This window comes from Medicago sativa, chromosome 2, assembly GCF_051527215.1.
Source record: "Medicago sativa cultivar Bolivia chromosome 2, Bolivia_mono, whole genome shotgun sequence".
NCBI classification, from domain to species: Eukaryota; Viridiplantae; Streptophyta; class Magnoliopsida; order Fabales; family Fabaceae; genus Medicago; species Medicago sativa.
The window spans coordinates 1,933,656-1,957,736 of NC_140750.1; the positions used below are offsets into that span (position 1 = coordinate 1,933,656).

Here is a 24,081-nt window from a genome sequence, read left to right on the forward strand (position 1 = left end):
CCTTGTCTTTCTTTTTTCTTTTCCCTCTAAACTTTTCTGATTTCTTTAACAACATCTGGATTGATAACAATAGTTATCCATTTGGGAAACTTATTTACATCCCTCTGGAGCTCTCTGAGAAGGTAGGATCTGCCTTTCCTATTTGCTTTTCCATCATATTCACATTTGTATCTTCCTATATCAAAATATGCATTTCATGTTACAAATCATGAAATATAAGAATTTCAATTTATATAGTTCAAAGTAAAATGTGTTAGTTATGAGATATGACAAACTAATTTAAATTTTGAACATCTTTGATCAGGTCATAGAGTAATCCAAATTGAAAGCTACAAAAAAAATAAAAAAAGCAGAAGCATAGGAGCAAAAATAAAGGATATGCCTCCAAATTCTTTAAGAAAAGCCCTTGGGGCAGTAAAGGATCAGACAAGCATAGGACTAGCAATGGTGGGAAGCAGCACCTCACTTGCTGACCTAGATGTAGCTATTGTGAAAGCGACTAGGCACGATGAATATCCGGCTGAAGAGAAATATATAAGGGAGATTCTGAGTTTAACATGTTATTCTCGCGCATTTATTAGTGCTTGTGTTAATACCCTCTCGAGGCGTCTCAGCAAGACTAAAAATTGGACAGTGGCTTTGAAAACTCTTATTTTGATTCAAAGGCTTCTAGCAGAAGGTGATCCTGCTTATGAGCAAGAGATATTCTTCTCAACTCGACGTGGGACTCGTCTTCTCAACATGTCCGATTTTCGTGACAGCTCACAATCTGGTTCGTGGGACTTCTCTGCATTTGTGCGCACATATTCGTTATATTTGGATGAGAGGCTCGAGTACAAGATGCAAAGTCGGCGTGGAAAGCGTAGCATGTTTGGTTACGACGAAGACGAGGAGGAAAGGGAAAGGGAAAGGGAAAAAGAAAGGGACAAAGGTAGAGAAATCGTTGTAAGATCCACACCAGTGCGTGAAATGAAGTTAGAGCAAATTTTTTCCAAAATGCAGCATTTGCAATTGCTTCTTGAACGCTTTTTAGCTTGTCGCCCCACAGGTTTGTGATCATTAGACCATACATTTTGCATAACAAAATACTTATCCTTCCATTCAATTTGATTTATGTATTATTAGATTTCATCTAGTTTTTTCTTATCAAACACCTTTTTGCAATCAAATATATCAAAGTATCCATACCATATATTTACATTACATTACACCTGTACACAAAGCATTCTCATGGCTATCTGTTTCAATGCAACAGGGACAGCAAAGAACCATAGAATTGTGATAGTGGCTCTTTATCCAATTGTGAAGGAGAGTTTTCAATCATACTACGACATAACAGAAATATTGAGCATCTTAATCGACCGTTTTCCTGACATGGAAGTCGCAGACTGTATTAAGGTGTATGACATTTTCTGTCGTGTTGGAAAACAGTTTGATGAGCTAGACCTCTTCTATGGATGGTCCAAGAATATTGGAATTTGTCGCTCTTCTGAGTACCCTGAGATAGATAAGGTCACACCAAAGAAGCTAGAGGTTATGGAAGAGTTTATCAAAGATAAGAACATGCTAGCACAAAGCAATAAAGCTGATGTTCAAGAAGAGAACAATTCGGATGAAGAAGCCAAGGAGCCTGAACCCGAACCAGAACCGGAAGAGGATATGAATGCTGTCAAGGCACTTCCACCACCAGAGGAACCAGCTGAAGAAGTGGAGGAAGAGCCAAAAGAAGAAAAAATTGTGCAAACCGAGGGTGATTTGTTGAACTTAGGAGATGATAGAGTAACAACTGAAGAACATGGGGACAAACTAGCTTTAGCTTTATTTGACGGGGCTTTACCAGCAACAAGTGAAGGTGGAATAAAAGCACTTCCATGGCATGCATTTGATGAGAGTGCAGATTGGGAAACAGCACTGGTACAATCAACTAGCCACTTAGGGAACCAGCAGCCTGCATTAGGTGGAGGATTTGATACCTTATTGTTGGATGGTATGTATAAACAAGGAGAAATGAATGCAGCCATGCAAGGAGTAGGATATGGTGGCAGTGGAAGTGCTAGCAGTGTAGCACTTGGTTCAGCTGGAAGACCAGCAATGCTAGCATTGCCAGCACCACCAACGTCAGGAACTGCAAGTAATTCTACTTCAGGATATGTAGATCCATTTGCAGCTTCATTGGCTATCGCACCGCCATCTTACGTTCAAATGTCAGAGATGGAGAAGAAGCAAAGGTTACTAGTTGAAGAACAGCTGATTTGGCAGCAATATGAAAGGGATCGCATACAAGGACATGCTGCACTTAAGCAACAACCTGGTAGTAATAACTCCTATATGGGAGGCTATCAACAGAACTATGGCAATTACCATCGTTGACTAGAGTAATTTTTCATTAGTTGGAACTCTTTTTCCTCATTCGAAGGCAGGCAATTTAATCCACCTTCATTAGAAGAGCTTGTTCTCAAGTCTTGTTAGAACTTTGAAGATTAATGTGAAATCCACTCTCCTAAGAAACACTTGTTTTTCTTTCTTAGTTCTTTGCCCCTTTAACTTCAGTAAACTAGTAAAAAATTATTCATCATTGATAAGCAGTATTGTCTCTGGGCACCTACAAAATGAAATCGTGCTCTATCCTTCATTTAATAGGTTGTGCCGATATGATAAAAACTAACATGATAAAATGAAGAACCACCTTTGTCAAAAAAAAAAAAAAAAAAAATGAAGAACCTCGTAATTAACGTATCCTTACTGCATGGATGAGTCTTTCACTGTAGCCACATTATTCAACATTAATGATCTAAATTCAATTAAGATTAACTCAATTCTTTTTTTTTTTTGGCTTTCGCACCGGTTTCCGACCCACCAAAGGTAGACGACTAATCCGGCTAGTGCGTAAAGGCATGTGCACTGGCCAAGTGTTGTTCCCCCTGGGAATCGAACCCGGTATTCCCCGGGTACGTCTTTGGAAGTAGCTCCTTGCCACTGGAGCCCAAGCAACTTGGTTAGATTAACTCAATTCTAAAACAATGTTTTGTTCATAAAAATTGAAGTCGATATATTACTTGTTTAGTTCATAATTAAAGTCGATATATTAATAAGCTAAATGGTTGATGAGAGGAGTAATAGAAATATTTCCCTACAAGATGTGTTCCATGAAGAGAAACTAGAGGCAACAAACCATGAGTCGTGATGATATGATTAAAATAATCATCCAATACAAACTGGCCAATTCTATGGTGCACTTAATTTTATTTAGTTTTAGTTCAACACACCAAAATAAAGTTAAACCATAGCAAACCCAGTTTATGGATTTATAAATTACTCAACTTGAAGCAGTAACAAACATGTACTTCCATCATAATTTTAGCATTCTGATTGCATGCCTCAAACCTTTTATTTGTCACATTACCCTGAAAGTTTGCTTTATGTGATGACGATTTAAATGAGAAAAAAAAAATGGACATAATCCATTTCCATGCAAACATGATAGCTTATGCTAGATTCAACCAAACACTCAACTAAAAAGAAGTGTAAAAGAGAGTTTAGAATAGATAGCGAGAAACCATCTCTCTATAAACATAGATGTGTTCAACATATTAAGCAGTTAAACTATTACATACATCAACCCCAATCACCTTGATTTCCCCAACAATACACACAAACCATTTCCCTACAAACATATGTGTTCAACATAAAGCTTAAGCTATTTTATGTTCTTCCAATTCAATCACCGACTTTCCCCACATTAACACAGAAACTTAAACCTAAATTCCACACTAGTTTCAATTTACCGAACATTGTGGAGACGGTAACTCTAGAATTAACACCAACACAAACTAGAGGAAATGATATAACATCTAATTTTATCATAACAATGGATTATTTTATGCAAGCCCAAATGATAAAAGATTTTTAAAATCATCAAAGGAATTCAAGGAATGTAAACAAGTACTAATTGATAATAGCAACAGCTTTCACATGTCAATCTCAAATAACAAAATATATCTATCAGAAATCCATAGAGAACCAAAACATTTCAACAACAATGGAAAATAAAACATCAAAACAACATATCCTAATTCTCCACCTAGAAGAGAGAAGTTCCCTTGCCCTTCTTATCACCACCAATCTCAAAATGCTTGCACCTCTGCATAACAGAAACACAACACAAATAACTACCATTAGATACAAACAACCATATCCATCTACAAAATAAAATTTCTGAAGCTGTTCTTTCTTTCTTTCAACTAAATAAACAAACTAACCTTGATTGCATGTTGAGAAACATGCTTGCAACCCTGGCATTGCAACCTCAGAACAATTTTCTTAGTGGTTTTTGCCTATACAATAAAACCAAACACAAACAAAAATTAAATCAAATTTCCATTCAACTAAAAAAAAAATCAAATTTACATTAAACTAAACAAAAAATCAAACATACAAAATCAAGAAATAAAAACCAAATTTGAATTTTTTGCATTCAGCTTAAAAAATTCAAATTCACATTCAACTAAAAAAAATCGAATTTACTTTCTATTGAAAAAAACCAATTTCACATTCAGCTCAAAATCACATTAGCATTCAACAACAACAACCAAAGCCTTATATCACTAAGTGGGTTTGGCTACATGAATCAAATTACGCCATAATGTTCTTCCTATTAACCATATTTGAATCCAGCCATTAATCTCTAAATCTTCCCTAATCATTTGCATAAAGCTAACAAAAATCATAATTATATTCAGCTAAAAAAAAATCAAATTTACATTCAACTAAGAAAATCAAATTTACATACAACTACTTATTTCTTACAATCAGCTAAAAAAATGGAATTTACAAAATCAAATGATGAAATGTATAAAAGTAATAAGGAGGTGAAGTGGGTAGTTACCTTCTTGTGAAAGACGGGCTTAGTCTGACCACCATAACCAGACTGTTTGCGATCGTAACGACGCTTACCTTGAGCGGCGATGCTATCTTTACCCTTCTTGTATTGGGTAACCTTGTGAAGTGTATGCTTCTTGCATTCCTTGCTCTTGCAGTAGGTTTTCTTTGTCTTTGGAACGTTCACCTGAAAATCCAACATCAAAAAAGGGTTTAGCGCTGATATAATTACGATTACGTAGGAACAGACACGGTGGAGATGATTACCATGGTGACGGCGCGTGGATTGGATCTGAGAGGATGAAGTTTTGTGCGCAGTGAAAATGGAACGATGAAGCCATTGTTTGTGTTTTATGGATTTGGGAATTAGGGTTTCATGAAATGGGCTTTGAAATTTGTAAGATAAACGGGTTAAGCCCGATAATATAACCCGGCCCATCGTGAACATGCTCGTTTAATAATATATCAAAATCAAATCAGTCTCTAAAGATGAAAATTATAGGATATAAGTCGATTTTAAGTGATGTGTTACGATTTCAATGATTTATTTTTCTATTTACAAAATTCAAAATATGTGCAATTTTGATGACCAATTTGCTTATTAATTTGTTCTTAACCTTTCCCACCTTTTACCAACTAATTTCAGATATTTTCCCTCTAAGCACATGGATGAAGTGTAGACTAGATGTGTGCTTATAACATACTTTCTAAGACACTCTTTCAACATACTTATGTTTATAGTTAATATTTCAGTGCACAAAAAGTTTCACATCGTTTAAAAATCAATGCTAAATGATATAGTTTATAAACAACATCCATAATTCTTTGTCCATCGATACTCCTTTAAAAATGATAAAACGGCGAGAAGTTTACACACAATCTCAAAGCGGACAATACTTCATAAAAATGACTTGAAGTCGACACATTGATGCTATCTATGGAAATCGAGGGTCTACACTACATAAGAGGGGTGACAGACCCTTTAGCTACTAGCATCAACCGAGGAGCTAATGTTCCAATGCACCAAACAAATCTCATATTGATTGGAAATCAAGATTAAGAGTAGTTTATAACACAATACTCACAATCCTCTATCAACCGAGACAACTTTTAACAAGAACAAAATCATGATGATTTTACACTAAACCCTATTGCGAACGATTCTTATAAAGGTGGCTTGAATTCATCACGTAAACGTTTGTGAAAACCATGAATCTAAACCACACACCAGAACTGCCAGACTATTTAACCCCTTAGCCTCAATCGAGAGCTAAGGGCTTAACAAACCTTTTAAAAAATTGATAAATGACTATTTTCTCCGATCTATCTTAATCTTAATATTAGACCTTTTCATCACATATTTTTAGTAACAAATTCCAAGTGTCAATCAATAAGCAACTCCACCTATTAATCATCAAAATTATAAAGTACACTTTTTTATCCTCTTTTAGCATTTCCAATTCAAATGCAAACCAACCATGAGCTGGGCCTCAAGATAACTCTTTTTCTTGTCAGCTCATTTACACTAGACCATAATTTCACCACAAAACAACAAAAAAAGATGTTGTAGTCTGCTGCGCTTTCTTCTCTTAGCTTCTAAGACTTCACACCTTTCTCTTAGCTTCATAAACTTCACATCCATTTTGGGTGAAAGATTCCTTACACCCACACTATAAGCAACAGCTTCCAAGACAACTATGTACCACTCAAATTCAAATTGAATCAAGTTTTACCCTCTCTCTACTTTTCAAAATTTGAATCTCTCAAACTCTTATCTCATTTTTATATCTTTTCTTCCTTCTTCTACCTCCTAACCACATGTCTCTGTTTTTGGTTTTTCATTTTTTTTCTCCCTAATCTAACTAATTATATACCAAAGACGTCTTTTCTTTGAGGAGTAAGCCATCATGAGGATTGACAACTGAAATCTTCCCTCATGTTGGTTTTGATACATGTTTTGTTGGTGAAGGTTCCTTACTTCCTGCTGTCCTTGCAAAGCCTCAAACTTGCAGGAATAAAGTGGTGAATTGGTAAGGAATTGAAATATTCTTCACTTTATGTTGGCTAATTTGTTGGATTTCAACTTCCAGTGTGATAGAGGTTTATTTTGTGATCACATATTTTTTCTTAGTAGAGATCTTTTTTACTCTGCTTTCATTAGTATTTCTCTCATAAAATTTTGCAATTTGCATTTGTCTCATATATACTTTTGCTTTCGTTGGTCACAAAATAAACCGTTTGTAACTTATTCTTGCTGATATGCTAAACTGAATTTTTAGTCATCTTAATGGAAGAAATACGTTACAGTTTTTTTTTGGTGCTTTACCTGCATTTGTCATAATGAACATTAGATGCAATATTATGGTATTCTTATACTCTTATATGATTGGTTCTCGATCAAATTGTAGTTTCAAGATTAGATTGTAACAAAACGTACACTAAGATATTGGCTAAATGTCAATGATGAAACACAGTTTACAGGCAATTTTTGACTTATTTTCCTTTTCTTATAGTTGTAGAACAAATAGCAGGACCTGCTTACTCAATCAAAGAGCATCTCCAGCTCTTCTGTTAGTCATGATTGTTCAACTTATATTCAAGAATTCAATAAGGTAGATTCTATCTCTTTGCATTGTGCTAGAATATTATTAAATCGATAAGTTCTTTGAATATATTGTGGTCTGTATGTCATTATTTTGCTTTTACTAGCTATGTTTCTTTTATCTAACCAACTTGAAGTATCGATATATAGGCTAGATGTTTTATTTCCTTGGTAATTTTGAAAGGCGATTAGATTTGTGCTGAAGAATATTGTGTTTTGTTTGCATCACCCTTTGTCATGCTTTAATATGGTTGGCTTTAACAGGACTTCAACTTGCAGTTTTCTTACATTAGTCTTTGCATACCTCATAGTTCCCTAGCAAAATTCCATAGGATTTTGTTTTTTGAAGCCCATGGATTGAACAATTACCAATAGAATTATCTTTGTAATCAGTGTATGTGTTAAATTAACAATTAACAATGAACTATTGGAAAACCAATATGCAACAGAGATATTGTCATTGTTATTTCATGTATCATCCAAAATCTCAAGATATAATCACATGCTAAATTTTGTTACTTTGTAAACATATGATTTGTTACTAAAAAATAGTTATGACTTGACTCCAACGTGAAGAAGCTCTCCAAGTTAACAACACTAGACTTTCAACTTCCACCGAAGATGAAGAACTTAAAGATTGAGAAGGCTCGCTGCTTTTGAGTATGATGTCGGGTTTATAATTATGTCTTAATTTGTCTTCTTTGAAACTCTGTATTACTACTTTGTATGTCCAAATGTCTCAGATTTGATTCTACCCTGATGCCAATTTGGGCGGGCTAATAAAATAAATTATTTGGACAATTTTATTTGTGAATTAGTGTATGTCTTTTTAATACTATCAAGGATTCAGATTCACCACTTCTTACTCCCATCATTTCAGTAGTATTATTTTGCACATACATATATAGTGTATAGTGTATTATCATAAACAAATAGTATAAACAATTATACGTATAATAATCAATTAATAATATCAACCAGACTTTCATATATGTGCATTTTAGTTTTTATTTTCCCTTTTTATACACATATTAGCATAACTAATTGTATGTGAAGTATCTTGACCAAAAGAAGGAATTGTCTGTGAAGTATATTAGTATTGGTATAACCACATAACCACACATAAAGTATGTAATTGCTTTTACCAGGAATTTCAGAAAATTAAACCAACACCATAGTTTTCAGAAAGTCTAATGTATGTATTAGTTTTGCTAATATTAGAGGCATTGAATGTTGATGGAATAATGTTATAAATTTCTTTTGATTTATATCCTACTCCGTTGTTTTGTTAATTGTCCAAAATGTGTCACTTTTATAGTGTTTTATTTAGTCTTCTTATCTGAAGGCCTACAATTTTTTATTTCTAAAAGATACGGTAGGCTATAGAGTTTTATATAGTTTTGGTATCATTAAGTCAAAAGTAAGCATGGGGGCTATAGATATTTATGTAGTCTTAGTATCGGTAAATCTTATGTTTAAAGTCTAAAAAAAAAGTACATCCATATTAGAAATTAAAAAAAAAACATAGATATTATAATAGATTATCATTCTCGTCCCGTAAGTGTAGCTCAGTTGGTAGCTACCAGGGACAATGTTTGCAGGGGCCGGGGTTCGAACCCCGGATTCCCCACTTCTCCACACTTTAAAAGTGTGTGATCTAGCCACTAGGCTATTGAACCAAAAAAAAAAAAAAAATTATCATTCTCAAATGGTAATTACGAATATCCCGTGCGTTGCACGGGTGTTATTACTAGTTGTCTTACAAAATAATGTTTGGGTATGATATATGGAGATCAAGGTTTGTTTTATAATTGATCCGTTCGTGCTATGGAGTATATTCTTAGGGGCTTAACAAACCTTTTAAAAAATTGATAAATGACTATTTTCTCCGATCTATTGTCTTACAAAATAATGTTTGGGTATGATATATGGAGATCAAGGTTTGTTTTATAATTGATCCGTTCGTGCTATGGAGTATATTCTTAGGATGTAGTCTCTGGGAGCAGTGTTATTCTCTGCGAGCAGTGTTTGATGACACTATTTTTCACCCCATTTTTTTTCACAAAAAATCACAGGTGTCTCGAGAATGTTTTCTGAACAACATAATCTATTCCAAAATTCAACATAAAATTTATATTCTTTTTACTGCGTACATCCAAAGTCAAATTGAGTAAAAAAATCTCATGTTTGATTTAGGTATGTTCGTTCTTGTTGGTTTTATCCTACCTTGCTGTTAAAAATATAGTAATTGATGAAGACACTCGTGATAATCACAATTTCTCCTGATTTTTCAGTACAGATCAAACTGAGGATAAATGTCACAAATCTAACTGAGGCAGCTAGAGTGATACCCTGAATGAGATTAGGAAAGTTTTACAAATTGGGTGGTACATCTGCCATTAATAGCCAACAAATTCAACACTATAATGCTAAAAAGAAAATATAACTACACATCAAACAGTATTCATATTTCTATGTTAGTCAACCCTATATCAGTTGTCAAGACAATTTTCTCGTGGAAACACCCAATCTCATCCCCATAGTAACCAAAGTTTCTAGTGATCTGGTGCTATTTGATAGAAGGTCTTCATCAATTGCAATTGAACCCTACATAACACCCAAAAAACGAATGTCATTGCTTACATGTATTCCAAAGACTAGCGTGAGAAAATACCAATGTCAAATCTATAAAAGCTCTGCAAGGTTTAAGTTTCAAAAATGGCAATAAATTGAACTTATTTACTCGAAGACAGAATCTTACACGTTTAAAAAGTAAAATATGTTAGTTTTATGACTTGACATTCTGTCCAATAAAAAAAGATTTGAAATGGATTTTTATTGCCCTATAAATAAAGTACAAAATAGATTTCAGAACCATACCAACTAAATAGATTTCAAACATGAAACAACATGAAATAATCAACCGAAAAAATAAAAGATGGGCAGCATAACCGATTATAATACCAACCTTTTCAAAAACACAAATTACAGTGCTTCCACCAAAAGCAAAATATCCAAACTGTCAATCAAAGCAAAACAAGTGCCAATTAGAAACAAGGACAATGAAGAAAATTGGAAAAACAGTAATTTACTGTAACTGGCCGGATTCCGAACCTCATCTCCCTTCTTCACATAGTCGCCCTTTTTCTTTGTGAAATTAATGCTACCAACCATTGTAGCTCCAATTGCAACAAATGCCACCTGAACACATATCAATGGTAACTCTCTAAGATACAAGTAACATATTCGTCTGCAGTAATAAGATGAAATTGTAGTGGAGCCAGGGAACTTATAGGGTGTTATATAAAAACATTTCCCAAATGTACAAGCCATCAAAGCAAGAATGCAAGAGATGCAAAAGCACGAGTTATTATCTCGACCTCTAACAAATGCAGAGATAGATTTTATGCTATTAATAAATAAATAAATAAATAAATAAATAAATAAATAAATAAGAACAAGACCAGGTAGAAGTTCAAAAATATGGGACTACACTATATGAGTACACCTAGTATAAAATGCATAAAAGAAAGCCATCTATAAACTTATACAGTGTAATAAAATAGTTGTAACTGTGAGCAAACTTTCCCTTTCACAATCTAGTTAATGGTGGTGACATAACAAATTGGAAGAAGAAAACATTAACTTCATAAAATCAGCAAATGGTAGCATTCTTAAAACCATAATATGATTTGCAATTGCAGAAAGGTCCAGTGATGTTTTTATAGGTGTTATCCCCAAATTCATACAGAACAACTTCAGCAGAATAACATTATAAACTCATGCATCACACACAAATTGATTGCAATCACAAACCTTTCCAAAATCTACAGTTGAAATTATTGAAACAACTCGCGTATTCTCTGTGAAGACATTACAGTACTTGCTATTTACAGCAATGGGATTGACCTAAGAGAAATAGAACACATCAAAAAAAGTTGCAAATGATAATTAACACACAATAACAGATAATAGACTCTTATATGTAAATGAAATAACATTTTCCAAGAGTTATTATTTCACATACAGTAAACAAGCTTCCAGGGATATTAACAAATTGCTCAATAGTTCCCGATACTGGCAAATGGAAACGGTGATAATCCTGCAATAAATAAACATTCAAATAAAAATTTGCAATCAAATGAACACAAAATTAAAGTCCCAATGAAAGAAAGCAACAAACACCTGTGGTGCCAGACGGAAAATCACAAGTGTTCCATCAACAAAAGCACTGGAACACATTTCTTTCCCCAGAAGGCCTTGAACTGAAAACTTTCGACCCTGAAAGTAACAAATAGCAATCCCAAAAGAATTTCATTTAGAATAAACATGTGAATAAAAATGTTTAACAATAAAGAGAAATAGAGATGCCCCAATATCTATGATAATATGATTTTCCTTGTAGCAGATAAATAAGATGATAAAATACATCATAAAGAAAAAGCGGTGGATATAATAGTCACATAACATCAAATAGTTGGGTCTTTTCATCATTAAATACTGCTTAAGCAATCAAATTGTTTCATGTTAGCAAAAAAAAAAAAAAAACTGGATTACAATCTCATATAAGCAAAAACCAATCCCTACCCCACACCTCTGTCCTAATTTACAGGCGAGTCATGCAGGGTCAAGTTGAATGAGAAAAATCATAATTTTATCGTATTTATTTAGGTGGATTCTAGGGTGAGGGTCCAATTAAGTCCCTCACCAGTGGACCACGAAAAAAACACTGTTGGATTAAATACATGTTTCAGATTTATTCAAATTAAATGTAGGAACATATACAACTATTCACATTCAATCCTATCCTGTAATGGTTTCACCCAATGTCCTGTTGTATAATTCTCCGTCCATAACCAGTAGAGTAAACTATGACATTAGAGTGATTACAAATGCTTCAGAGTTCATAAAATTAAACCATTCACTGATTGTTGGGGGGTGGTTGCAAATGCTTTCAATTTGACGATCTTTATTTCTACATTACCTTCTGATTTGGACTGAAAAGGGGATTATTGCCGTTTGTTGAAGAAGAAAATTATTTAATTTTAGGATTCATAACTTAGACTCAATTTCATGGTTTGAGTGTAATATGATTTGAGGGAAGAGCCGTATCATGGAAGAAGAATTATTATTTTTTTTGAACAAGAAAGAAGAATTATAATATAGGGTGAAACCATGAAAAGACACCATCAATAAAATCTCTACAAGCACCAATCTAACTCCTTTAAAATTGCTTGAACAAACTTCTAATCAACCAACTATAATACAGAGCTGAAGAATTACAAGCCAAAAAAGCAACAAGAATTCATCGCAAATTTTAATTGTATTTTTATTCCTTCTTAATGCAAAATTTCCTGTTATACGAACTCTCAATCAATTACTTAGTTAATTTTAGGGTTCATAACTTGATTTTCAGATTGGATGGTTTGAGTGTAAGAGTGGTAACTGATTATGGAGGAAGAATCAGAAAGAATCAGAACACGAATTGTAACAACACTAGAATCATTTTAGGATAGGACTGAATGTGAGTAGTTGTACATGTTTCCACTTTTGCTTTTGAATAAATCTGAACCATCTATTTAATCTATTGGTATTTTTTTCGTGGTCCACCGGTGAGGGACCTAATTGGACCCTCATCCTAGAATTCACCATTTATTTAACTTCAAACTGAACAGAAAACACTTGCCAACTACTAGTTCTGATTGATAAATATGTCAAGTGCATATTCTCAAGCGACAAACATCTATCTAAATATTAAATAGAAAATGCATTCTTGAGACAAGAAACCTTCCACATGCAAGAGATGTAAAAGAAATACCTTAATCCAAAATCTTGAACTTTCATCAACTGATTTAAATGCCATTAGACGACAATCAGCACCACATACAGCAATGTTGTCATGTTCAGCGGAAGCAATTGGTCTTGAACCAGGTTTCAACTCTCTAATGAAAAATTCATTGAATGTCTGCCCAGAACATTATTCAAAACAGGTCATATTGCAAGATAGTTACTACTGTTAGTCTAAATGATTTTCAATATGATCATTGGTCAGTTCTTGTTTCTTTTTGTTCCAACTTCTAGTTCAAAGTTCAAACAAAATGTATGTAGCTAGCTTAATGAAAAACAAATTATTTTAGTTCTTCGTATAGATCAGTGCGAAAAGCAGGAGAATTTGAAGGTCTCACAAAAGCACATCGAATATTGCTAAAAGGCGAAATAAAAAACAACTGAAGTAGATCATACAAAATATGCTATGTTGTAATTGTTAAAAAAAAATACTGTAGCCAGAATGAAAGTCGCTAATAAGAAGAATGTATGTAACCAAGATGAAGGTATCAGAATATTTTTCAAGCACAGACAGCGACTAAATGAAATATGTTGTTACATAAGTAAGCATTGTCTAGCTTATGAAAACACAGGAGAAAAGTTATTATTTATTGAAAATATTTGACATGAATTAATATTTACTAAATTAAGTCACAAGACCATATGCATATTTTTTTTTTAAGACCATATATGCATATGATACACCATTATTTTAAATTTTATTTTTTAAGCATGATCAAGTGGAACCAGTGAACCATCTTTAAATAACTAAATAGGATAAAAAAGTGTGCTCAGAAGCAACTGTGCATCAATTACACATAAATTTAATCTTCAGTTTTTGCCCACCTTAAAGTGTTCCAGTGGATGCTTGACCTCAGCCAAACTGATTTGACCCTACAAGACAATATTCACTTTATAAGATGGATATAATTATAGGCAGACAAGTCCAGCACATAAAGAACTAGGTGAAAAATGGAAATAAATATGGCAGAAAAAAATAACATCCTACTGTGCCTCAAAATGCTTCAACACACACACACACACACAACTAGTTCCATTTTTAAATAGTTGTATGCACACATATCTTTTGCACCGTATATGATTGTCATACTCATTTCCTATTGTACTGTCAATTGTGGGGGGTGCAATACAATTAGATGCTTGTACTCTAACATTTGATATCATGCTTATGGTAAAAGTGGTTCTTCCGGTGTGCCAGTAATAAATGTTTGTCTTGTGGCAGGGACAGTGATACTTGCTTATGTTAACTTGAATATGCTGATTGTTGAATGAAAGCATTATCTTCAGTTTTAAAATACAGACACAATCATAAAAGAAAAGATGGCTAATTTGTGAAAGTGAAACAGAGTAGTTGCTCAGGATGTCCATCAAGCACGCACACACAGAATGTGTATTTTTTTATTAAAAAAGAAAGAAAGATATATTATTAGATGAGATGGCTAAAATGCACAAGATGAAAAGCAATACTCCAAAAGAAACCACAACACTGAAATAAAGAGCACCTTATATAACATAACCAAGAATTGCATTGTTCTGCGACTTTTCAAAATCGAAGTACGCTATCCACAAAGAACTAAAAGAAACATTGTCATACCTTATAAGATTCAATGAATTTCGGTATATCAGCAGCCGATTCAAGTGAATCCATTTTTGCTCCCTGCTTTTCAGAAATGCTTTGCAGGAGCTCCTTCACCCCTGCATCCAAGAGGTTTGCCAAAGTAAAGCAAATGACTAACTCAACACCAATGAAAAGGTTTATTCGAGTTCAATTTGAATCTCATATTGACGTCAAATCTCATGTATCATGTGAAGAGCGATCCAAGTATCAGAAGGATAAAATATGAAAAATCATTTTTAAAACTGATATTTTTCTTTATTAGTATTAATGTACTAAAAAATCACCAAATTGGGTTAAGAAATGTCAGCGAGATCTAATATCTGCAAAGCATATTTTAACAAGATTTTTTTTTATAGCAACAGTTTTACTGACAACACATCATCAATCCTATCATATATACATTTAGCCTACAATTTCTTTCAACTATTAAAAGAAATAAATAAATAAACAACCCACATACCTATGTCCATTAGACCAAGACCAATTTTTGACTGATAAATAGCTCTCATTGACAAAACAATCTTTTTGTCAATTTGTTCTTCGACAAGCCTTTTAGACTTCCGATCATATACCTAAAGCCAAAATAAGATTAAGTAAATCAATAACACATCGAAAGGGTGAGAAGGAACAAATATGGAATAAAAAATGTCAGTATTTAGTATTGTGTTTCTAATTTCTTCAAATTATCTTAAGGATATCTAGTTCTCTACTTTGATGAAGTTGTTGAACCAATACAATTCAAATTCACGAGGCTATAAAAAAGGTATGCACAAGCACAGCAAATGTTTATATATGTTCTTGGTAGCCTTCGTCTAAATATGATGAATGTGATTCTGGTTCGGATCATCCTGATAAAACTTGAAACATACAACCATGTATGATCTGTCTTCAGATTTTTAAATAAAAGAAAGTAGAAATTGGTATGGAAAGAAATATGGCATACCAGAATATGGGAAGAACTTGATCCAGATCGAATACCAACATCATAGGATGAGAAATGGGCCCATTCACTCATTTTGAAGAGCCAGCTACATATACCGAAAAATAAACAAGTTACTTCAATTATCTCGTGATATACAGACCATAAATATATAGCTGCAGTCCATATACATGTCAATACAATACTGTTAAATAATCCATTAGGTAAAAAATAAAAATCATGTTCTCCTGTCTCTTGAGGCTTAAATTAGTAGCAACATGCAAATAATGTACCCATATGAAGCCTGCTTATCTGTCAAGAATCCTCCAGTCATCACCTGGTTTCCAGTCCCTTCGTCAAAACAAAGAGTTAAGTGGATCATGCTGTTCAACTGGTCAGAAATCTGAAGAACCTCACCACAAACAGGGCAGCAATTCAACAGTGGTTCCCTGCTACACAAGAAGGTAGCTAATCACATAAGAATCAAAGAAATGTAAACAAACATCACCAGGAAAATTTATAATAAGCAGTAAATATATCTCTACTGCTAGCAAAAGACGACAGGCATACAAAACCAAAGCTTTTAGTCATTTGTATTCTAGATGCATCATTACTTTTCTTGTTGTAAAGCAAGAAGGGAAGCCAGTTCATCCATGCTCACAACACCATCTCCATTCTTGTCAGCTGCTTTGAACAGCTCCTCTTTCTATTAAAAAAAGAATTGTATATTACTGAAACGGTATAATTCGTATTATACAAAACTAGATATTATATTGTAAATTCATTTTAGGATTTACAAAGCGACGATACATTATTTGAACCTTAAGCCTCAGACCTTCTGTAGTGAAGATTTGGACTTTGATATGACCAGAAAAGCTAATTTCCATTGTCCAAATTTGAGATTCTAAATTTTAACATTCAGATTTTATTAGTTTATATAAGCCATAATATCTTCAACTAGAAGATACAAAAAATCTGAATCGAAGTCCAAATCCATACCCAGGTATAGAAGCAAACTAGTGATAATATAGCAAGAAAGTAAGCCAAAACAAAAACTACAGCACTGTGTAATGCGTAAAATAGTTTGAACCTTTCTGGTTGCTAATTGGTTACCAAAAGCATCAATCAGATCAGAAAATTCAGAAAATGAAAGCATCCCATCTCCATTGTCGTCCTGCATAAAGCATTATTGGATGTCACTGAATAAGATAAAAGATTAGAAATGTTCTTCTATGTATTCAACTTATACAAACATCCTTTCAAGTTTGAAGACCCTCCAATAGAGAAAAGGAGACAGCATGAATAAACTGACATTATCACCTATTAATATCTACTAGTGGTAGCAATTTGTGTAACATGTTGCAAATGAGTCAGTATCAGAACAGCCTCAGCAATAATCCATGGTGCAATTTTGGTTTAACACAAACCCTAATGTAGAGGCAGTTACTATATATATCCTCATTTCTTGTGCTTCGCTCATAAGTCTTTGGTTTAAATCTCACGAAAAGCATGGGTTATCAGAAAGTAGAGTAAGATCAAACTTACCATGATGGATAAAATGCGTCTAACAAAGCCTTTTTCTGTTTCAATTGGATCCTGTTCATTTTCACTTATAATTGTTAGAAAAATTTACCACACCCTAACAAAAACAGAATTGTATTGTATTAGTATACCATATACCTCTACAGAGCATGAAATGGAGATGTTGCCAACCACTTTTCCAGGGACTGATGGATCTAAAAGGTTGAACGTTTCAATGTCAGAATCAGAATCCTGCACCATCATATATCATTCAAAATGAAAGTGTGTAAAATGAATAATGCTGAAAGGACAAAGAAGAAGCTGATATTTTAACAAGTCTAACATCTGCGATTTCTTAAGAAAAAAAAAAAAAGCAAAGTTTCTTTACCTGGGACAGAAATTCAAGCAGATCAATCTCACAGTATCCAACAAGAGTATTGCTGGACAGTTTGTTGGTCTACATGAGAGAGAAAAATCAAACTTAGACACAATGTTTGAGGGCAAGGGACCCAAAGTTATAACAGTTCAACAATTTTAGTTTGTATACTATATGCAGTTTTTTTTTCTTTCACGTAAAACAATAATCAACGACTAAAGCTTTTTTCATTAGGTGTAGTCAGTTATATTTACCAAACAACCCTATAAATCAACTGTCATAATTCATATCTGAAGATAGAACATCTGACTAAATATCTTTCTCATTCGTTTTATTTATTGTTTTCTCTTGATCTTCTCTATGTCTAACTAACAACCTATCCTCCATCTGATATACCCTTATTAATGGTGCTTCTATGCACTTCTCCGCATATGTCCAAACCACCTGAGTAACATTCTACCACCGTTTCTACAAAGGAGCTACCCATTCTTTTTCCCTAATTCTATCTTGTCATGTATGACACCGCATCCAGCACAGCATTCTCACCTCAGCAACAATAATCTTATTTTCCTGTTGACATTTTACTGCCCTGCATTTTGTTCCATACACACAACATAGCATGTCTTACAATTAAGGGGTAAAACTTTCCTTCAAACTTGAACATAACCTTTTAATCACAAATTACACCTGAAACATTTATCGGTTTCAACTATCCTACTTGGATCCTATGACTAACACCACCTTCTATTTCGTCGTCATTTTCTAGGATGGGTTAAAGTTAAACATGAGACTTATGCTAAGGCATGTTCACTGGTTTTCACCTACATGTTAGTATTTATGTACCTCCTACCGAACTTCCACTCCTTCCATGTAATCCATTTTGCTTCTACTTAAACAAAAATCATTTTACTTGTACTCCATAATACAAGGTAATGCATAACCAATGAAAAGGTAATGTTGTTAATTATTATAACACACCTCATAGACAGAAACTCTTGCAATATGTGGCCCGTTCTGTTCCAACAGAAGTTTCTTTTCCTGCAGAAGAACACAAAAGAAATATTGTTTTATTCAGTAAATCATCTGTTCATAAATGACAGAAAAGAAAATGATAGAGAAAGAGTAAATGTAAGATAATATATTAATATGTTCTTTATTATTGTAAATAATAATAGATAGAATAACAAGAGTAAATGTAAATAACTAGTTAATCATCCTAACAAATGTGTAATTTTGCTTATATTTTGTTACAGAGAGGTATCTGATAGGTGGATGTTATAGAATACAATTTTGTTGAACTTGATTAACAATTGTTAATGGAAGTAAAGAAGAAATTGAGTGGAGAGATTTGAAAACTACAAAAACATTTTGAAGAAGCAAACCAAAGAATGAATGAATGTATTTTATTAATAATTTAAATAAATTACACTAATGGTCATTTTACAACCCCGTCCCGTGGAAGGGGTTCGAACTCTGAATTAAGTTACAAAGCTAAGCTAACATAACATAAATGTATGTAACTAACAGTAAATAATGAAGCACGGGTTATTGGGACCATATATGATGTACTACCTATCAATCAATTTACATTAAAAAAGAAAGGAAAAGAGTACAGTACTGACGGAATTCCAAACAGGTTTATCTGTCTGATCAGAAGACTTGGTACGGAAAGTCTGTTCGCCGAGAGAAAGACACGCAATCCATTTGTCCTTGAATTGCATCTCCGCGCGGAGGAGGGCGAAGAGAGCGATTCCGGTGAAGGTTTCGGCGGAGATGAGTTTGTTAGTACTGCTAGAAGAAGAAGGAGTTTTACGGTGGCGATGAAAGTGAAGACGGTTTTTTAAGCGAGCACGACGCGATCCTTTTTTCCCTTCTCCTCCTGACTCTGACGATGAAGATGACGAAGACAGTTTGGAGTGTTCGTGACCCATTTCTTCTGATTGTAATGTTCAATTCAATTGATTAAAAGCCTCCCTCCCTCCTAAAAAAGTGCGTTCCACCTAAGCAAAAGCTAAATCAATTCCCACTATGTACAATGTCTTGTTCTTTACTTTACTTTACTTTACTTTGCCGCCGGAGGAGAACAACAACAAGTGTTTGTATTATTAATTATCAATTTTTTTTTTTTTTTTGAGGGAGTCAATTAATTATAATTATTATTATTATTATTTTTATCCGCCATCGGCTATACAAATTCAATACTATATTTGTAGACTAGTAGCAGTAGTGTATTAGGAAAGAACCAATAGTCTTCAACAAACAAACAAACACTTCCATTTTGTTTTCGCAAACAACCAACTAGTACACATTTTATTTCTATTTATTTTTGGTCCACATGTCCAAACACACTACTACTATTCATTTTCTCTTTTTGACTCGGTACATAATTTCAATTGCATGTTTATAGCCAATGAGAATGAGAAGGAACCTAAAAATTCCACAAGTAAGGAATATCATGCTTTATCTGCTTGAAATGCATGCGAATACTTGCATCACAAATCACTCCATGCTTCCCTATCCCTAACCATACAAACTAAAGAACACAACACAGATTTATTGTTCCTTACCATTCTCACACAAGACAACTAGCTATCTAATACCATCAAAGTAGACAAAATCATAGCCGTAAAGCCTAATAATATGTTTACAATAATCATCGATGTACACCCAACGACGAAGCTAGAGTAAATGTTATGAGGGGGCCAAATATAATGATTTTATTTAAATATTTATATAATAAACTTGAGAGTTGAATACATTTTTTTTTTTTTTTTGAGGGAAGAGTTGAATACATTTTTAACCTCTATACTTCTTGTTTTTCATAAGTTTTAGATACAAATCATTTTCAACGATAACCGATAAGAGGCTCAAACAAATCTATTTACCAAAACTTATTGAGGTAGCTTAAAATAAAAAGTACTCAAATCATTCATAAATAATTTTTTTGGGGCAGCCTTCAAAAGAGGTCCCGCCCTTGTGTACACCTCGTATTGTTCAATGTTTTTTTTTTTTAAGGGTCGTATTGTTCAATGTTGAGTGTGTCCATTTACCTCAATAATAACTTAATAACATGGTTAGTCTATCCTTCAAAAAAAAACATGGTTAGTCTACTTAATAATAATATGACTAAATGTGAGCACACCCAAAAATGGAGTGGCTTTGAGGCGTTCTTTAAGAATCTTAAAAAAAATTTAAAAAAATCTTTTAAAAAGTTAAATGTTATAAATTTCAATGCGTTGAATACATGAATTTTCATAAAAACTTAATATTAAAGGTCCTTAAAGAGTGTCCAAGACGCATTCGTTGGCATTTTCCTTGTTATTTTTATTTGTATACTTAGAGCATCTCCAATGGGGGTCCTTACTTAACAAGAACCACTCCCCGTTAAGGATCACCCACTGGAGGAAGAAAAAATGAGTCTCTATTAAGCAACACATAATTATATAAGGACTTTATCTCTCCTGAGCAACTAACAGGACACACATTTAAAAGAAGTAATAAAATATGCACCAGTTGGTCTCACATGCAAAAGAAGATATTTTATTTATTTGACATCATTTTAAATAAAATGTAATTCATGCAAATTATTATTATTATTATACCCAATGAATTCACAAGTATATAGAATGAGAATGAGAATGAGAATGAGAAGTAACCTAAAAATTCCATAAGTAAGGAATATCAAGCTTTATCTCTTTTTTGTGCTGCTTCAAAAGCATGCGAATACTTGCATCACAAATCACTCCATGCTTCCCTAACCATACAAACAAAAGAACACAACACACAGATTTATTGTTCCTTACCATTCTTACACAAGTCAACTAGCTATCAAATACCATCAAAGTATGCAAAATCATAGCCGTAAAGCCTAATAATATGTTTACAACAATCATTGATGTACGCCCAACAACGAAGCTAGAGTAAATGTTACCAGGGGCCAAATATAAAGATTTTATTTAAATACTAGTATGGACACCCGTGCCAAGCACGGGCTAGAATATCGTCATACTTAATGGAGATAATATTAAGATGAAGAAAATGTCAGTTAAAGTCTAACATTAGATAAAAGAGTTCAGGTTGAACAACAAATAAGTAAAAAAAAAAAAAATCATACTTAAGCCTTTCAGATGAAGATGTATTATTCTCACTTATCTGATTTCTATTTTTTAAAACGTGTGGATCCACATCAGTGTTGGCTCGCTCAAAATGCACAACAGTTGTATTATATCCTATTTCAACATTTTGGTGGAGTAGGAGTGGTATCATTCTCACTTATTTTGGGGGAGTGGTATCATTCTCACTTATTTCGGTGATCGATCACGGGCACATAGAGTCTGACACTTAATGGAGAGATGTTAATGTGTCAAATTCGAGTTAAAGTTTCACATTTTATGTAAGAGTAGATGTTGAGAGAGATGTTAATGTGTCATGTGTGAGTGAAACTTCTACTTTTGATATTGAACAACATATATGTGAGATGGCCAATATACCTAATGTCTTTAGGTTTCGGATGGAGATGTGGTTTTCATCTTACATATGAGGTTTCTCATATTCAAATGTGACAATCCAATCCATTGTAGGATTTATCTGAAATCCAAACACTATAATGATATTTTTTTTGTTTTGGGATGTCATTTGCTTAATTTTATTATATTAAATTTAAGTTTTTTGATGTCATTCACCTTAATGCAATGTCTTTGTCTAACTTTAATTATTTTAAATTCTTTCATTTTGGTCTTCGGTGGGTGACTGTATAAACAATTGTAGAAGCATTATGTTGAGTCGACAAAATACATACTTATTAGACAATTTGAGTGAACATGCGGTGTCAATATCACCTGTGTGGTTGCTCTTAGCCTAATACAGTGATCCAACCTAATTTAGGCTCCATCTATCATTCTAACATTAAGATGAATTACTTTGCTGGTGTTTGAATGTCATTTATTAATTATTTTATCTAAAAAATTAGTATTTAGATGTCATTCGCTTTCATGCTATTTTTATTCAACCTCTATCATTTCAAACTCATTCACGCCTGGTCTTTTGAATGATTTGAAAATAGAAGAATCTTTATAACGACTGTGATTTGACAAAATACATGTTTACTAAACTCATTTTAAAATGCTAATTTTTTACCCAAAAACCTTCAACTCCTTCAAGAAACCACTTCCAGCCCACGTTTTTGAACATGTTGTGTCTCTGTTTGACATTAATTGACTGTCACATAATTACTAATTACATGCACGGATGGTCGCACACTTGATTAAGATATGCTAATATGTCAAGTGTGACTGTACATTCTACATTGGATGAAAGAGTAAATTTTCAACAACATATAAGTGAGATGCTCCATGTACCTAATGCCTTATGGTTTTGTGTTAAAATACGGTATCAATCTCACTTGTATGGTTGATATTGGCCTAATATAAATATTCATATCAGTGTAGGTAGGCTTACCAGGAATCTCAATATTATCCCAACATTATGATAAACATTTTTGTTAGTTTTTGGATGTCATTTGTTTGATTTTTTTTATCTCAAATTTTATTTATTGGAAGTCATTCGCTTTCAGGTTATATTTTTTATTCCACTTCTATTATTTTAAAATCCTTCACTTTTGGTCTTTGGTGAGATTTGACAAAGAAAAACTGGATACTGTTCTGCTGAGTTGACAAAATACACGCTTGTTAGAGTTTTTAAAATAATGTGATTTTTTTATTTTAATTTTTTGTTAAAAAATTTGTCAAAAAATATACAACTCCTTCAACAAACACGTCCAACAACTACTTTATTCTCTATATTCACTGACAACGCATAAACCCCTTTTTTCTTATTATTTCTTTCATTTCAAATTTCTTTTATGTCTTCTCAATTTTTCTAGTTTATTTTTTCTCTTCTTTTCTCCATTTTCAGGAAAGGAACAAAAATCTTCCTTCATTAAATCACCACCAACCCACTTTTTTTACCATGTTACACCTTCTCTAGTCTTATTTAGTTGTGCTACCAGATCATATGCAGAGAGTCTCAAACTTAAGGGATAATTATTATTTTTTAAATAAGCTAAATTAGCCCAGCCAATTTAGCATTGGGTCCCAAGTCAATACCACCAGACTTACCCAAGTTGCTTAAATGATAGATATTAATATGTCATATCTAAGTTAAAGTTGCACATTAGATTGAAGAGCATAAGGTGATGAACATATAAGTAAGATGACCCCATATACTTAATACCTTGAGAATTTGGATGTGATGTCAATCTCACTTTTGTGGTTGCTCTTAGCATAATGTGATTATCCTATCCTGTTTAGGCCGATACATAA

The 24,081-nt window shown here is 33.2% G+C and overlaps 3 protein-coding genes and 1 long non-coding RNA gene across 5 annotated transcripts; 2 read left to right on the forward strand and 2 right to left on the reverse strand.

Moving 5' to 3' along the window:
• Positions 1 to 342: 342 nt before the first annotated feature.
• Positions 343 to 2,508, forward strand: LOC146943511 (putative clathrin assembly protein At1g03050). The gene is made up of 2 exons (XM_085741784.1): positions 343 to 1,048; positions 1,256 to 2,508. Exons 1-2 carry the CDS (start codon positions 379 to 381, stop codon positions 2,368 to 2,370), a joined length of 1,785 nt encoding a protein of 594 aa, XP_085597910.1. The 5' UTR covers positions 343 to 378; the 3' UTR covers positions 2,371 to 2,508.
• Positions 2,509 to 3,924: 1,416 nt separating this feature from the next.
• On the reverse strand, positions 3,925 to 5,203 carry LOC146943512 (large ribosomal subunit protein eL42). Its single transcript, XM_085741787.1, has 4 exons — positions 5,146 to 5,203; positions 4,886 to 5,065; positions 4,260 to 4,334; positions 3,925 to 4,141 (listed from the first exon to the last, which is right to left on the reverse strand). The coding sequence occupies exons 1-4, from the start codon at positions 5,146 to 5,148 to the stop codon at positions 4,082 to 4,084; spliced, it is 318 nt and encodes a 105-aa protein (XP_085597913.1). The 5' UTR covers positions 5,149 to 5,203; the 3' UTR covers positions 3,925 to 4,081.
• A 1,006-nt stretch (positions 5,204 to 6,209) lies between these two features.
• On the forward strand, positions 6,210 to 8,281 carry LOC146943513 (uncharacterized). Its single transcript, XR_015028104.1, has 3 exons — positions 6,210 to 6,908; positions 7,392 to 7,490; positions 8,033 to 8,281. It is a non-coding gene; the product is annotated as an uncharacterized LOC146943513 (long non-coding RNA).
• Positions 8,282 to 9,747: 1,466 nt separating this feature from the next.
• Positions 9,748 to 19,703, reverse strand: LOC146943514 (phosphatidylserine decarboxylase proenzyme 2-like). Of its 2 annotated transcripts, none has more exons than XM_085741789.1 (19): positions 19,384 to 19,703; positions 18,740 to 18,799; positions 17,774 to 17,842; positions 17,545 to 17,637; positions 17,410 to 17,460; positions 16,955 to 17,038; positions 16,479 to 16,570; positions 16,158 to 16,313; positions 15,889 to 15,973; positions 15,406 to 15,517; positions 14,922 to 15,022; positions 14,153 to 14,200; positions 13,299 to 13,445; positions 11,666 to 11,761; positions 11,508 to 11,582; positions 11,297 to 11,389; positions 10,595 to 10,681; positions 10,449 to 10,499; positions 9,748 to 10,087 (listed from the first exon to the last, which is right to left on the reverse strand). In XM_085741789.1, the coding sequence occupies exons 1-19, from the start codon at positions 19,690 to 19,692 to the stop codon at positions 9,980 to 9,982; spliced, it is 1,917 nt and encodes a 638-aa protein (XP_085597915.1). In that variant the 5' UTR covers positions 19,693 to 19,703; the 3' UTR covers positions 9,748 to 9,979. The 2 variants fall into 2 exon arrangements, with proteins under 2 accessions (XP_085597915.1, XP_085597914.1); XM_085741788.1 differs by having other exon boundaries at positions 16,158 to 16,316.
• Between the last annotated feature and the right edge of the window lie 4,378 nt (positions 19,704 to 24,081).

Coding starts and splice junctions, on each gene's coding strand:
- LOC146943511 (XM_085741784.1), top strand. CDS start 379: ATGCCTCCAAATTCTTTAAGAAAAGCCCTTGGGGCAGTAAAGGATCAG. Junction 1,049..1,255: donor TTTAGCTTGTCGCCCCACAG/GTTTGTGATCAT, acceptor TCAATGCAACAG/GGACAGCAAAGAACCATAGA.
- LOC146943512 (XM_085741787.1), bottom strand. Junction 4,335..4,885: donor AGCCCGTCTTTCACAAGAAG/GTAACTACCCAC, acceptor TTTATTGTATAG/GCAAAAACCACTAAGAAAAT. Junction 4,142..4,259: donor TTTCTCAACATGCAATCAAG/GTTAGTTTGTTT, acceptor TCTGTTATGCAG/AGGTGCAAGCATTTTGAGAT.
- LOC146943514 (XM_085741788.1), bottom strand. CDS start 19,692: ATGGGTCACGAACACTCCAAACTGTCTTCGTCATCTTCATCGTCAGAG. Junction 16,571..16,954: donor ACCAATTAGCAACCAGAAAG/GTTCAAACTATT, acceptor TTTTTTTAATAG/AAAGAGGAGCTGTTCAAAGC. Junction 11,762..13,298: donor GTTCAAGATTTTGGATTAAG/GTATTTCTTTTA, acceptor TGTTACTTTCAG/GGTCGAAAGTTTTCAGTTCA.